The sequence below is a fragment of the Neopsephotus bourkii genome, unplaced genomic scaffold (genome assembly GCF_033783945.1).
Source record: "Neopsephotus bourkii isolate Nb327-2 ecotype Australia unplaced genomic scaffold, CSIRO-AGI_Nbou_v1 NB_1728, whole genome shotgun sequence".
Taxonomy (NCBI): Eukaryota; Metazoa; Chordata; class Aves; order Psittaciformes; family Psittacidae; genus Neopsephotus; species Neopsephotus bourkii.
This window is the reverse complement of record NW_026902202.1, coordinates 586,769-601,155: the sequence shown is the minus strand read 5'-3', so window position 1 is coordinate 601,155 and position 14,387 is coordinate 586,769. Positions and strand designations below refer to the sequence as shown.

The 14,387-nt window shown below is 37.4% G+C and overlaps 1 protein-coding gene across 1 annotated transcript in view; it reads right to left on the bottom strand.

Moving 5' to 3' along the window:
• Nucleotides 1-14,387, bottom strand: part of DLG5 (discs large MAGUK scaffold protein 5) — a 110,548-nt gene that overhangs the window by 68,206 nt on the left and 27,955 nt on the right. Inside the window, exon 2 of the mRNA XM_061376671.1 lies at nt 1,734-1,802. Within this exon, the coding sequence (XP_061232655.1) occupies nt 1,734-1,802 (69 nt within the window). The remainder of the gene's footprint in view (nt 1-1,733; nt 1,803-14,387) is intronic.

Here is a 14,387-nt window from a genome sequence, read left to right as displayed (position 1 = left end):
ATGTGAGGGAGAGAGAATTGTTAGGGAAAAAGAATTATATTCATTAATAACAAATTTATAACCAGACTATAAAACAAACATGCCGACTTCAAACAAAGAATTCCTCTGGCTGTTAATGTATTAAATATTAAACACCTAACTCACTTTAATCATCAAACAAAACAAAACTATGGAGAATACTAGATCACAAGTTTTGTTTAATAGCTGATCACTTATTTTGTAGGTTATAAATAACTTTGATCACTGCACACACTAAAGACATAAAACACTTTCAAGGACAGCCCTTCAGGTAAAATACACAGAATTCAATATGCACTTCGATATTTTAAAACATGAACAGAACATTGTTTAGAAAAAATTCAGTTCTGACTCATATGTAATGACGGGAATAATGGATGTCTTGGAAGTAACATACCAAATTCTAAATAAAAGTGTTCAGAAAGAGGGATCCTGCACTTGCATAAGGCACTATGCTACAGGAAATCAGTACAATAGAGGCCATGTATCTGTAGCTTTGCAAGTGGTCACTGTTAAAGCAGAATTCCTCTTTGTGATGTCAAATACTGGCTGTTCATCTACCTACCTCTACTTAGAAAATTATAAAAGGTCGGACACAGTGCATTCAAAAAGTTACAAACATTGGGAAGGGGGAGGGGAGGATGCGGGGTGTTAAGTGTACCCTTCCTTTTTAAAATAAGGAACATGGAACTTGAAAGGACCACCTAGATTATCTGCTGTCTCAGCTATCACTTCATTCAGTTATTCCACAAACTTACTGGATTTCATCTTAGAACAACTTCCTTCTTTGGAAGGTTATTTTTTGAGTCTGACTGTCCTAAAAATTTAGGACTTTTTTTCTTCCTATTACCAGCCCCAATCTGTTCATAGCAGATTAAATCATACTCTTCCTTCAGGTAACAGCATACAAATGTGATCTTGATAAAAATCAAGCTAACATGTCACAGCTTCCCGTATTTTCAGCAAATAGTTCAGTCAATCCTAAAATCTTGTTCCTGCATGCTGGAGTTAAAAGTTCAACTCAACAACTGAAATAGATGTTTACCCACATCCTCAGATAACTGACTTGCCTGGTGCTGTCAGGGAAGTCTACAGATGCCTGACACAACACTGGAACTTTAAATACGCAAGAGCTACATACCCAATCCAAGGCAAATGACTTTTACATGGATTCCACAGTAGAAGTTAATTAAATGGTTAAGTAAATTAAATGTTTAAGTAAAGAAGAGAAAAGCTGAGAGCTAATACAGCTTGTTCTTAGAGGTGTTTTGTTCACATTTTTTTACTTTCAGTTTTTGTTATAGTATTTTGTCTTTCACGATGACTTTAAAAACAGAAAAGATAAAGCCATTCACTGCATGCAGTGAAAAAAAAGGGTTGAAGCTTCCAGGAATGTCCTATAGTTTAAAAGGCTATGACCCTAGCTAATAATACTTTTAATTTCTATGATGTTTTTGACTCTGACTACTATTTTCACATCTGTAACAGATTTTATTGGCAACAACTACATACAGCCATTAAATGGGTTAACTAGCACCACACAAAATGGCTATACTCTTTCCCGATGAAGATGCATGGTTACACATTATAGTTCAACTTGTTTTACTTTATGACCAGAATCTGTTTAGCCTTTCCAAAGGCAGCCTTAAAATCTGGTTCTCCCAGCTACGAAAAGACACACTCATTAATTAATCAAAGATTAATACTTTACTCACCAATGCTACTCAGAGAACTGCTGCTTTCAGAATCAGAAGGCATTATGGACAGCACACTGTAAGTAGACCCTAAAATTAGAAAAATAAAGACTTTAATATTTTTTCTTCTCCCCAAAACAAGGTAACAATTTATTTTCCTGATATTACAGACGACAAACACACTAAATTAGAGGGAACACACGTCACTAATGCACAAAAATCTAATAGAAGAAACTGCAATTTGCAAGTTAACTTTGCACTGTGTGCTAAGTAGGAAATAATTCTGGATGAAATGCTAAAAAGGAGTTCAGGAAAATACTGAAATAATATAATTGTTACTTCAGATACACTAAGAAGATTATGAGTAATACCTGTGACAATAGTCAGAATCTGTTTTCTTGCTTTTCTCATTACATGTACCAGCTCCTATTTCATTCTGTAACTGATGCATATTCTTATCCTCAAACTTCCTTCAGATTTAGAAATTTCACTTCATTACTGAAAAAAAAAAAATTGCTTCCAACCATTTTCAACTTTCAGTATCCGACCTTAATAAAAGGAACTACAAAGCTATCCGCCATTACTAACAGTAGCAATTTTTTTACATATTAATAAATCAATAGACAGAGGCACCTTTTATTTTATAGTTATTTTAGAAGAATGCTAGATTTAACTCACCAGAAAAACTAGAAAAACAGGTCCTACTTCAAAACATTGCAAACTAAAGAGCTCTACCATCCCTCACAAGCAGGAAAAACACCACAGTAAAGAAAGGGAGTGATTATGTGCAAAAGTGATTTGGAATCTTTTTTCAGCACCAGCAAGGATGTGAAACTTGTCTTCAGAAAAGCTCAAAGACAGTTTCAATAGTATCAGGAGCTACCTTTCCTATAGTTCTCCTTCTTATGATTCAATATTTGTTTCCTTAAGTCTCTTTGAAATAAGAAATGAAAGCTGAAAAGCAGCATAAGATTAAATGAATTGATCTACCTTTGAAATCAGTTAAAGGACAGGCTGGAAAATAAGAAAGATGTCCTAGAGCTCACCTCCTCTGCTGCTTACCAGAAAAGACATGACATCTGCAACTACCATGGCGTTACATGAAGGAAAGACAGCATGTGGCAAAGTAAATTTACTTACAACACAGGCAGTAACAGCAAAGTGAATTAAAAAAAGCAAACACACTTAGGGCCCCATCTTCCAGTAGTAAAAGTGCCATGGCCCCCCCAACTTTAATGGGGTGTGTTTATTTATCCTGGCAAAGAATAAGGGTCCCACATTTGATAAAAGGAGTGATGTCTAGGCAAAACTGAACTTCAACAAGGATTTGAAAATAAGGAAAACTCCCTTCAAGCAAATCCTCTGGTTTTATCAGCAGACAGACATAGCAGAAAATAAGTACCAAAAAGGAACTGAATCTTGAAGTATACTGCTCAACCTGAAAATTCCCTGTGAAAAATTATTCAAAGTATATTTGTTACAAATAATTCTAATTATTGTACCTGATGTGAGGTTTTTTTGTTCTGATTTTTAATAATACATACAACAAGCATGTCACTGACACACTGAATTCAGGAAAAAAAGATCTGCTGTGAAGCAAACTTCACCAATGGAGACACATGACTCCCCAGCAATGTTCTTAAACATTAGCTTAGATTTGTAAACATGAGATCCAATATGACAGCATGTTATCACAAGAAAACATACAACTGTGAAGAGAGGAGGAATCATCTGACCCACTCATAATTCCTTACTTTTACAAATAAAACATAGTAAGAATAAGAACATCTAGTAGCATTTGTCTGGCTTCCAAGGCTGTTTGTGGGTATGTTTGGGTTTGGTTTGCTTTCAAACTAAAAGGATGCGATTCCATTATCTGTAACACATGCCACCTTTGTCATCAGAAGCAGCACCAATAAACATCAGAATCAATAATCAGAGGACTCTACATAGCTCCCACAATATTAATATTCATCTTTAGGTACTGAACTGATATACATACATGGAATTCAATTCAGGCTAAAGTAGCATCGTACTTGACATATTGTGCTCAATCAAACTAAAAAATGCTCCAAGACAGCATTACCCCACTCTGTAAGATGACTCCTCACATAAATGAAAAGGAAAGAAAAAAGGCAAAAGCTAGTTTCTATAACCAAAGGCAGTAGAATACCCTCATCATTCATGAGCTACACAACCACGGTATTTTAACAAATTTGTTGCAAAACCACCATCCCCCCTTGCTAAGAAATCTTCCACTTTATCTCAGATTTTTAAAACTTGCTGACAACATTACTGTGCCATCTTGTCAAATTGTACAAAAAAAAAAAAAGGTAATAATAAAAAACAGAATATAAAACCTAAGGGGAAGCCATGACTACTTTTTCAGGTTAATGTTTAAAGTGTTTCACACCTAGGGGTTCACATGCCTTTCAACATACTTTTCCAAGTATTTGTCTTTCATTTTTTTGTACTAGTACTCACCTTGCATGCCAAAGACCCCCAGTTTAAAAACCTGCTATATTTGATTTCATTTCACTGACTTGTAAAAACTGCTGACATATACTTTAAATTCAAAATTACAACCTGGAATCACAGAATCTATGATTCTATGAATTCTGAGAAACACAGTAGATGCTACTTATACTTAATTTAAAAAGAAGTGACCTGTTTTGGTTTTTTTTATAGATACACATTTTTACACAGAGGAAAAAGAGCATAAGCATCCTATCTCTGCACTGCAGACTTGTTTTGGGGGCATTTTTTTGCTCATCCAGATTTAAACTTTGGATTGGTTCCTAGCTGTATTGAACAGCTTTGGCAGAGGAGAAGGAATTAGAACTTGCTACAGTATGTATTTCAGAATCTTAAGAATCACATTTCCTTCTATTTTCAACAATGAGAGCAAGTCAAATTTCCTTAAGTTATTACCGTATTTATTAGTCAGATGACAGGAAGGCCACTTAAAACCTCACAGATTAAGGAAAGGTACTAGTTGCTTAACCATGGAAGCCACCTCCAGGGACAGCAGAGGAACTGGATTCTAGTTTGCTCCATCTTTCACACAACGTCCACAGAGACACAGTGATATTTATTTTCCTTTTTAAGACAGACAATGACAGGGATTGAGGGGGGTTGAAATAAGAGTTACATATCATCTAAGAAGACACCAACTGTCTAACCACGCAATTTCCTCACCAGCAATACCAAATCCAGATTGATGGAATTAAATTATTAGCACAAAATTAAAGCAGAACATTTCATCTGTCTTTCTAACCTTTGCGTTGTGAAACACCTCGTAACACTGGGTATCACCTGTACTTCAAGGAGAGACTAAAAGAGACAAGCCAGTTAATCTCAACGTAAAGATTGTACTTGGTACCTTCTGTGAGAAAGCAGCACAAAGGATCAAGTAAAGTATCTTCTAGGACTAAATGCTAAATTACTGACTGACTTCTGAGAAATAAAACATGGTGATCAAATTTCATTATGTGGAGATAAACTGAATGTCAGGATCACCATGGCTGCATATAATAACCTCATCCTCTTCCATACAAATACGTGTATGTATGCAGGCTTTGCTCATGGCTCCAAAGGAGTGTATTCAGTGACAAAATAAGACACAGGAACTCATCTTTCCAAAATTCATTGCACGTATGCTTTCAATTTTGGTTTACCCCCAAATATTCTCAATTACCCCAAAAATACTCTCAAATAATATTAAAAAAAATTGTATAATTCAAGCAAACGAAAGCTACTTAATTTTCCAATATTTGTTATATTAACTAAATTGCTTTGTAGGAATAAGAATAGTTGCTCCCTCAGATATACGCCTTCGGCACAGGGCCAAAGAGGAAGATACTTCACACACTGAAAATGAACCTGTTTTAGTGTGTGAAGTACCAGGGTTTAATTCAGGGAGCATTAGTTTCATCTCACTAGGGGAGTGCTCTGATCTTAGCTGCACGTCTCTCAGCATGTCACCCACCTTCAAGGGTTGTATTAAGATCTGCAGTATGGCTGACTCCTAAACTAAGCATATTTCCTAACTAGGACCATGTAGGTCACTGTGGGACTGAGCCTAGGAGAAATTGCCCGCACACATTTTTTTTCATTATACCTGTGCTTTTAAGGATGACATTAAATAACTCTCCATGCTCTCCTGCTGTGAATTCCCATTACTGCTTAAACGCTGCTCTTCCTCCCACATCCCTTCCCAGAGCAATGATGGCTAGCTGTTTCAACTTCTTGTCATCAAACAGTTTTTCTGATAGAGGTCCAGCACACTGGATGAGAGGGCAGCACGACAAACATTTGTTTAAACACATCTCCATGCAAACTGACTTTGACATGACTCCTACTTGCTGTGGGGGAGCAAAAAAGTTTGATTAAAACTGGAAATGACCCAGGTTACAATGTTCCCATTGCCTTTACAACAAATAAAACTGCCCAAGGAGCTTAAGATCACATGGAGTTTGCCATGCTCTATCTCAGAAGCTATTCTTTTCTTGGCAGCCTGTGCAGCCAGGTTTGTCAGAAACTGTAAGACATAGAATTTCTAGCAAGTTGTGCTAAATTCTGATTTCATACAAAACCTTTAATTGGGTATTTGCTTCCATTCATATCATATTTATTTCTGATGTTTCAGCCATTTAAACTTTAAGGATATATACTGTATATGAGGAACTCCAAGAACAAAGGTACATACTTAGCAGTAAAACAGTGTCGTATCAGCAAAACCTTGCTGTCTCTTACTCTACTGCTTTTAAATGTGGCTTTACTGCTATTCTGCACACCTACAGTTAATACTGTGCCCTGCAGCATAAACCCATTTTACTTTTAGGACACCATGAAAAACAAATTAACACTAAACATCTTTTTAAATAATCAAGCAGCTAAAATTTTTCAATTTTTATTTCCAAAATGCCTCAGTCTATAACAGTCTCAGAGAAATAGTGTCAAAATTTTTATTTTCCTTTTACAATGCAGAAAATGTTTTACAACAACCTATTTATAAAATATTAAGATATTAATATTAAAAGTGTGGGTTTGGAAAATGTAGGTATTTTAGTGCTTAAGCCATCTCTAAATTCTAAGCAGGCAGGAATATATTCTTGTTATGGACAGAGTGCTTCACACATGAACAAAGACTTTGGCACCTTTCTCCATAACATTTAGTAAAAAACAGTACTGGTGACAGAATTACAATCAGACTGATTTTGAATAAATATAACAATTTCTGTGTAGGATTAGATTCAGAAAAGTTAAGTAACCTGCTGGAGACCAGAGATAGCAGTAAAGAAGCCCTGAAGTCAGATGCTTAAGTTCCTAGTTGTCATTCATACACTGAAGTAACAGCATTTGATCTTCAGCTATTAAAAACGCTAGACAAATACCTGTAAAAAACCTATTTTCTTAGCAACATCTGTTCAAAATACTTCAGAGTAGAATAAACCCACAGATCAGTATTTCCAAATATGCATTCCTAAGTATACCCTCTCTAGCAACTTCTACACTCATTGCTATAGATATTTAATTATTTATATTTTTTTTTTAGCCAGAAAGCAATACAGTGAGTTATACTGAAAAGAATTTACAACCTATCTGTAAGAGAAATCTAAGTCACTGGACTACTGTTGCGCATCTTACTGCAATGTGAACTATGCAAGGAAGACAACAGTGGTGCCTTCAATAAAAAAAAAAAAAGCAGAAAAGCAGCAGTGAGGAACATAAGAAGAAAGGGCAAGAGATAAGAAAATGAGGTAGTTCATTTTTCTCAATAATCTAATCACTTTACCATTAGGATGCACTTGGTGCCATCCAAATACTTTATTATGTGTTCTTGCATATTATTTGTTCTTGTTTACTGTATTTTGAGCATTGGGTCAAATCATCCTCTTTTCACAAAGCAGCACAGAAAAGATTAAAAATCTTTACAGATCTGAATTTGCATTTGATTCACAAAACACATGATGACAGTGCTTCAGTTGACAGTGTTCAAACTATTTTGCCCATGGATACAATGCTCTAATGCCTTAAAGAGGTGGGAGAGAACCAATTTTTAAGAGTCAAATTATCATGAAGTTCTATTAGCAGGATAGCAGCTATTACCAACTAGAATTGGCAGCAAAGAGGTACAAAACCTTACGACTCAAAAAAAAAAACTGAACAAACCCACACCCAAGTTTAGCAGGTCAGCAAGAAATAATGCCCTTTGCTACCTTCCAATCCTTCACTTGCCTTTGTCATTTGTAAAATGACTGCTTTAACTCTTGCACTCTGTGAAACCACATCAGAAGTGATTAAATATATCTGCTGGAGCAGAAGGACCAAAGATGCAATCATAATTGCTGCTGCTATTTACTTATTCAGAAACTCCTGCAGCAATTCAGGTTCTGAACTAGAAACAACTGCTTTACTTTTGTCTTCTTGTTTTTTGACTGGCATGGCTGTTAACTCTACTTTAGTGAGTGCATTTTGTCCTGACAAGTCATTTGTCTCCAACACTCCATTTCAGCCCAGGAGAACTGCAAAAGCAAATGACCGTGCCCTCCCCTTACAGCCCTAAATTTCCATTAGGTAGTGCAATGAGATGGGCGATCATTTTTCAACAGTTATTTTAAGGCTAACAGCAACATACCTAGCTACTGTGAAAATATCGGCATGCAAACTTCTATTACTCAGATTCTGGCAAAGGAACAACTTTCAGTTTATAGAGCCGCACAGACTGCCTTCACTGCTGACTTTCTTACAAGAGAATGGCATACTTTTGTAGGCTGACACTCAAAAGGCAGAGAAAAGAATAATTCGCTTCAGATTCTTTAACCTCAGCATTCAGTGCAGATAGGAAAACGCTGCTCTCAAAGCCAAGCCTTTGCAAAAGTGCAATGCAGGTACGTGAAACAGATTGTCACATATTTCAGATCATATGGATTATAAAGGTGGTCCCCATATTATTATCAATACAGCAGTTTCATCTTCTGTTCTACACATTGATATTACAGCTGACTATCTTTTCAAACAAATACAGAAATAAATTTTATGAATTATTTTTAATATAGCTCCTTTGATAATGCCAGTTAACCTATTCTGGGAAAAGCTATTCTGTTTCACTGGTAAAATGCCCAGTGTATCCATTAATTTTTTCTCGCTTCTGGCCATCAGGAACATTACGTTTGTTTGCTGTGTTATCTATGATAAGCCAAAGGAGAAAAAAAACAAACCCCAAAACATAATAACACTTTAACGAGCTTCCTGCAATCTCAAAACTCTTTCTCTCAAAGTTATCTTCTTAATCTACATTACTCACTAAATTACACATAAAATGATATAATTACTTTTGTTTATTAAGGTAGAGAGATGTAAATTTTCATTAAACCTCCCGGGTGACTAAAACACCTTCGAGGATGTTTACCAATCCCTTTCCCTCTAGGAAGAGAAATCTAGGGCCTAAATCCACTTGGCAGGCATATGTTTCTTGAGTACTCCATGTGCATGGTGTTCAGGAAAATGGCATTCTGACCATTCACTGGATATTCCAAAGGCCCAAGGATTGTCCAGCTGAACAGTCATCAGCAAGCAGCAGGCCTTCACAGACCCATATAATCTTTGTTCCTACATTACTCAATGGGATGTCATCTCCAACGGAGAGCAGCTACAGATTGTTCCTCCTTTACATACATGGCACTGAGAGGTATTGGCACATCACCTATCTACCCCCCCCAGGGAGCAGCTGTAAACTTCACTTCTTGTTCTCTGCATCAGTGCTCTAAGTCCACCCCAGTTCTGCCTGCTCTTACACCTAGCTTGGTCCCAGCTGCCTATTCAACAGCACTGTCCAAATAGACTGTGGTAACTGAGGCCTTTTGAGTTCTAAAAGGGTTCTCATCTGCCCTGTATCGGAAGAGATTGGTTTTGATCTGTCAGACATTTTATAAATGTTGTTTTCAAGGCCACTACTGAGTCTTTCTGGTCCATTTTCTGAGTTTTATTGCCCATTATAGGGGGGATAACAAATTAAAACATTTTGGCATGTATGTTAACTGTCCAAGTACATTTCTCTTGCTATGAATGGTCTCTGTCCACAGGAACTCACACTTCAAACCCACTGAACCTGATACTGACTACCAGAGCTCTTCTAGGCTGTAAATGTATGGTATGTGAAGAGCTAGCCAGGCAGCTTGATGCACTGCCACTGAAGAAGCCAAGATACAGTCTCGACTCCTCCTAGGCCATGACTGAAGGGTGGTATTGCTCACTACAACCGGAGGTAAAAGCTGAATTGGGAAATACGATACTTTGTCCAGAAAAGTCTACCCAAACCCCCTTTAATGCTGGGGTACAAAATATTTCAGAAATATTCAGAAATATTCCTGAATACCTTCAAATTTCCTTACTAGCTTCTTTTAACCCCAGATAATAATATATTAACAACCATCTTTCCCAGCATGCTAGCTAGCCAGTTCTTAAAAGTACAGAGAAAGACTTGCTGGTTGTCCGTTTCGTTACACAGTCCTCCTTCCAGGGAAAGCTTACTTTGCAACATTATTTCTGTGTCTGGTGACAATTCTTTACATCAAGCTATATTACAGAAGCTTTGCAAGCAATCTGACTAAGATTTCTGGAGGATGACAATGTCTGCCATTTGCAACTAATCCTAGAAGATTTCAGTGAAAGGAAATCATGTTCATAAAAAAATCCCACAAGCCATGCAATCAAAAGAACGAAACTGTTGTAGGATGAAAGTGGTAGATACTAGATCCCAACAAATGCATCCTCAATCAGCAACAGTTGCCTTACTAAAACTGCAACGGTGACAATTAAGAAATTTGAACACCATCTAGTTTGCACAGATATACATAGAACTCTGTAGCATATTATTTCACCCAATAATTGTAGAGTCAGTTAACATAAATGGCAAAATAAAATTCAAAAACTAGCATTTACTTTACAACTAAGTGCTATATTTAAAATTTAATTTAAATTTTGGAATGATATCAAAGTAACCACCTAATTATGTTTGTAGAGAGGCCACACCATAAAAAAAACCTACAGGGAAGAACAAAGGGAAAAGCAACTACAGGTATTTAAAAACGCAGACGTTCAAAGGCTAGAAATCTACCAAGTAACAAGGAAAGCAAGCAGCAACTCCTCAAGATTAGCCTCTTAACGCACTCAGTCCTTTCATTAATTCCCTGTATCTTGCAATCAGGTATTTCCTCTGCAGGAGCAGCTGGGGGCACTCCTGGAACTGTGGGGGACAAGAGCACCCATCAGGTGCCTAACCCAAGCTTTTCCTTAGCAATTCAAACTTCACCCATAACAAACAAGCATTATGTTTCAAACCGGTTTTTAGGACAAGTCATCAAGAACATACATGTACCTATATCCACCCATAAACATAGTCTAAATGTAAGAACTGACTGGCTTCAATGATAATGGTACAGTTAAAGCCACACAGCTTTCCTACTCTGCAGAGACTTTTAAACAAGGACAAAGTGGCTTAACACACAGCTTACCCTTGCACAGCAGCAGAACTAGGCACACAAGAAAGCATCTCAACACAAACACAATCACACCAAGGGGTTGTGCTGTTTACAGTTCAGGAAAAAACAAAACAAAACAAACCAGACATGTTTAGGCCAGTCCTTTGTGACTCCAAGCAGACAACGTTTCAAAGTCCACAGGCTTTCTTCCCTCTCCCCATATCATCTGCCTTACCTAAACTTGCCCACATACAATTTAATCTTGTGAAGCTACCTTCTCTGAATATCATTCCAATTTCTACTGCCCTAGAATACTGACAGGAACCAAACTTCTTTTTGTAACAAGAAATAGAACAAAGTAGTTACAATACTCTTCCCAAAAAGCAATCCCTGTTATGAGTCAAGAATTTAACCAGCAACTGATTGAAAAAGGTTACATAGTATCTCCTTACATGCTGTTCTCTATATTGAATGTTATAAATAATGACATTATCAGCCTGTTGTTTCAGCCTGAATTGCCACCTTTCCTAAAACTTACAAACAGACCACATCTACTGCTCATAGGTACTGCAAGAGATCTATCAACACAATCATTCAAACTTGAACTATGGGGGAGTCAATAATTCAATACACCTTCAAAATTCAAGTGGTGTTACGAGATTTGACTTTTGCAAACCATGCACCTCTAGATGAACTGATTAACTTGGCATGAAACCTGGATTAATGCTCAAGTAACCTCCTTTCAACCTTGAAGGGAGATGCAGGTAAGCCCTAAAAGATGAATTCTTATGCTGTTTTTCATAGGGTGCTTCAATATTCAGCCTCTAAACAAGCCCCCTTCAGGAAAAAGAAAGGGGGGGGGAGGCTGAAATCTAAAAAGCATCCTGAGATGGTTTCATTAAGGTGTGTCACAGGAGGGCTTTAAATTCAATTTTGTTGTTTTGTCACAATAGAAAAAAACTACATGCACTTTCATACAGAACACAGCTCATATCCAAGCCTCTTTCTGTTTACACTAATGATTATTACTTAAAATGGTAATAGGAAAGATGTATTTAAGCTAAACCACTGAATCTCAGATTTCCTGCCTCTTTGCCAAGTTTACTTTTTTCCCCACGAAAGCAAAAGTAAAGAAGAATAAAATATATAGCTTCCCCCCCCCCCCCCAAGTGCTGTAGAGCAGGAAACCCTGCTGCCAGCAGTAATTCCATATTAAATATGTATATTAAATACATATATATTTATTCAGGTAAGTCCCTTATAAAAAGTAAGTCCCTGTTACCTACAGACTTCAGGCCTGAGTTCTCTTCAGGACATCTGAAATTACAGGATGGTCATCAAAACTGTGTGAATGCTACTAGCACACAGCAAGTGCCACAGGCAAAAGAAATGTTGAATCCACAACAAAGAGAATAAGACCCCTCTCTAAATCTGGACAAATTGAAGCTAATATTCTGGGTGCATCTAACCAGGATTTTTCTAGAAACATACAAGTTTTCACAAAGGTAATAACCAGACAACTTCTGAAAGTTTCAAGCACTGATATGACCTCAGAAGAGGGGGTGGAAAAGGCAACAATATTAATTAAAAATATATTTGAACCATAGACTGTACTTTTTCAGAAGACAAACAGATATAAAGAAGAAACCACACCTACGCCCTCATTTAAACAACGCAATTAAGTATGTCCTTAAGTGCTCTGCTTTACTGAGTGATTATTCGAGAAGTCTATTACCTATGAACTATTTACAAAAATAATTTGTTGCAGAAATCCCCAGGGGTAACCTTCATGCCTCTTCTGGTTACAGCTGCACCACCCACAGGAATTTTTCATCCCTCACCAGAGTAACCTTTGACTGTGATGATGGCAGAAACAGGCTGATAACCACCTCCCCTGGCACAGGCATTGCCAGAGTGTGTGTGAGCAGACTGCTCCCTGGCACACACAAGGAATAAGTTGCTTAAGCTTCCTAATGGCAACATAAATAGCTAAATACAACAAAAAGAGATCTTCCCCATGTACCAGGATGCTCATGCATACAAATGTTCGCTCTACCTGGGAGCTAAAATCAGAGAAAGCTGGAAAAAAAAAAAAGGAAATCATCTGGAAGCAATTATGGCATGCATTCCTCTCCCCTCCTGTTTGCCCCTTCTCTGCAGAACATGAATGCTGCTGATTTTCCTTCTTTCATGGACAGGGCAAGGAGAAGATCAGATTCCACTGTGGCTCGAGAAGAGTGGTGAGGCAGTCCTGCATAGTGCTTTGCAGAGCTGAAGGCGTTTGCCCCCTTAACACAGATATTCTTAGGGCCTCCATCTTCTGGCTTCATCTTTTACCTTGAATTCCTTAATGACAGACCCTGTTTGGAAACTTAATCTATTTCAGAGTCTAAAAATACTTTTTTTCCTACATAGAAAGATATCAATATGCTATATGGACTGTTTATAGACTTTCTGAAAGTTATTATTTTGGGAGAAAGTAACTACCACAACTCTAGCAAGTGACAGAGTGGCTAATGGCTTTAAAAAGTGGCTTCACTATGACCTTCTAAGCCAAGCAAGCAACTGGAGCAAGCATACAAAGAATAAATGGGAACTTGAGGTACTAGTGACAGTCAGGCAAATCTTGGTAAGGGAAGATTTTTTATAAACCAAATATTCTCCAAAGGATCAATTATAAGGAGGAAAAAAAGTCTGCAATACAGGCAACAAAATGGTATCAGCTCCATCAATTCTGGAAAAGGCTTTAAAGCTCACTGCACTGACGATACGTCTACAAAAGACTCAAATCACACTCTTATCAGAAAGCAGCGCATTAGCATTACATGAGAGTATGTATTCAGCTTAATGGAGTGCAGCAGACATCCCTGGAGTCTGCAGAAGAGACAAAGGCTAAAGATTCATCAAATGCACTCGATGTCTAGCATGCTACTCCAAATGCAAATACAATGCCCTAGTCCACTAAGTGACAGAAAGAAGACAAAAGAATCAAGACCACAACACTCCAGAAGTAGAACATGGCATATTGAACACCACAAGCTAGGGCTGTTGAGGGAAGAAAGAGTGGCCTCCCACCTGAGAGGGGTGACTAAGCCAATACAAGTCAAGACCTGTCCTGATTGGAAAGCTGCCTGCCTGTCAGAGCTGTGATTTTCCCTTAACTTTCTCTCATCTACATCTGCGAGCAGAA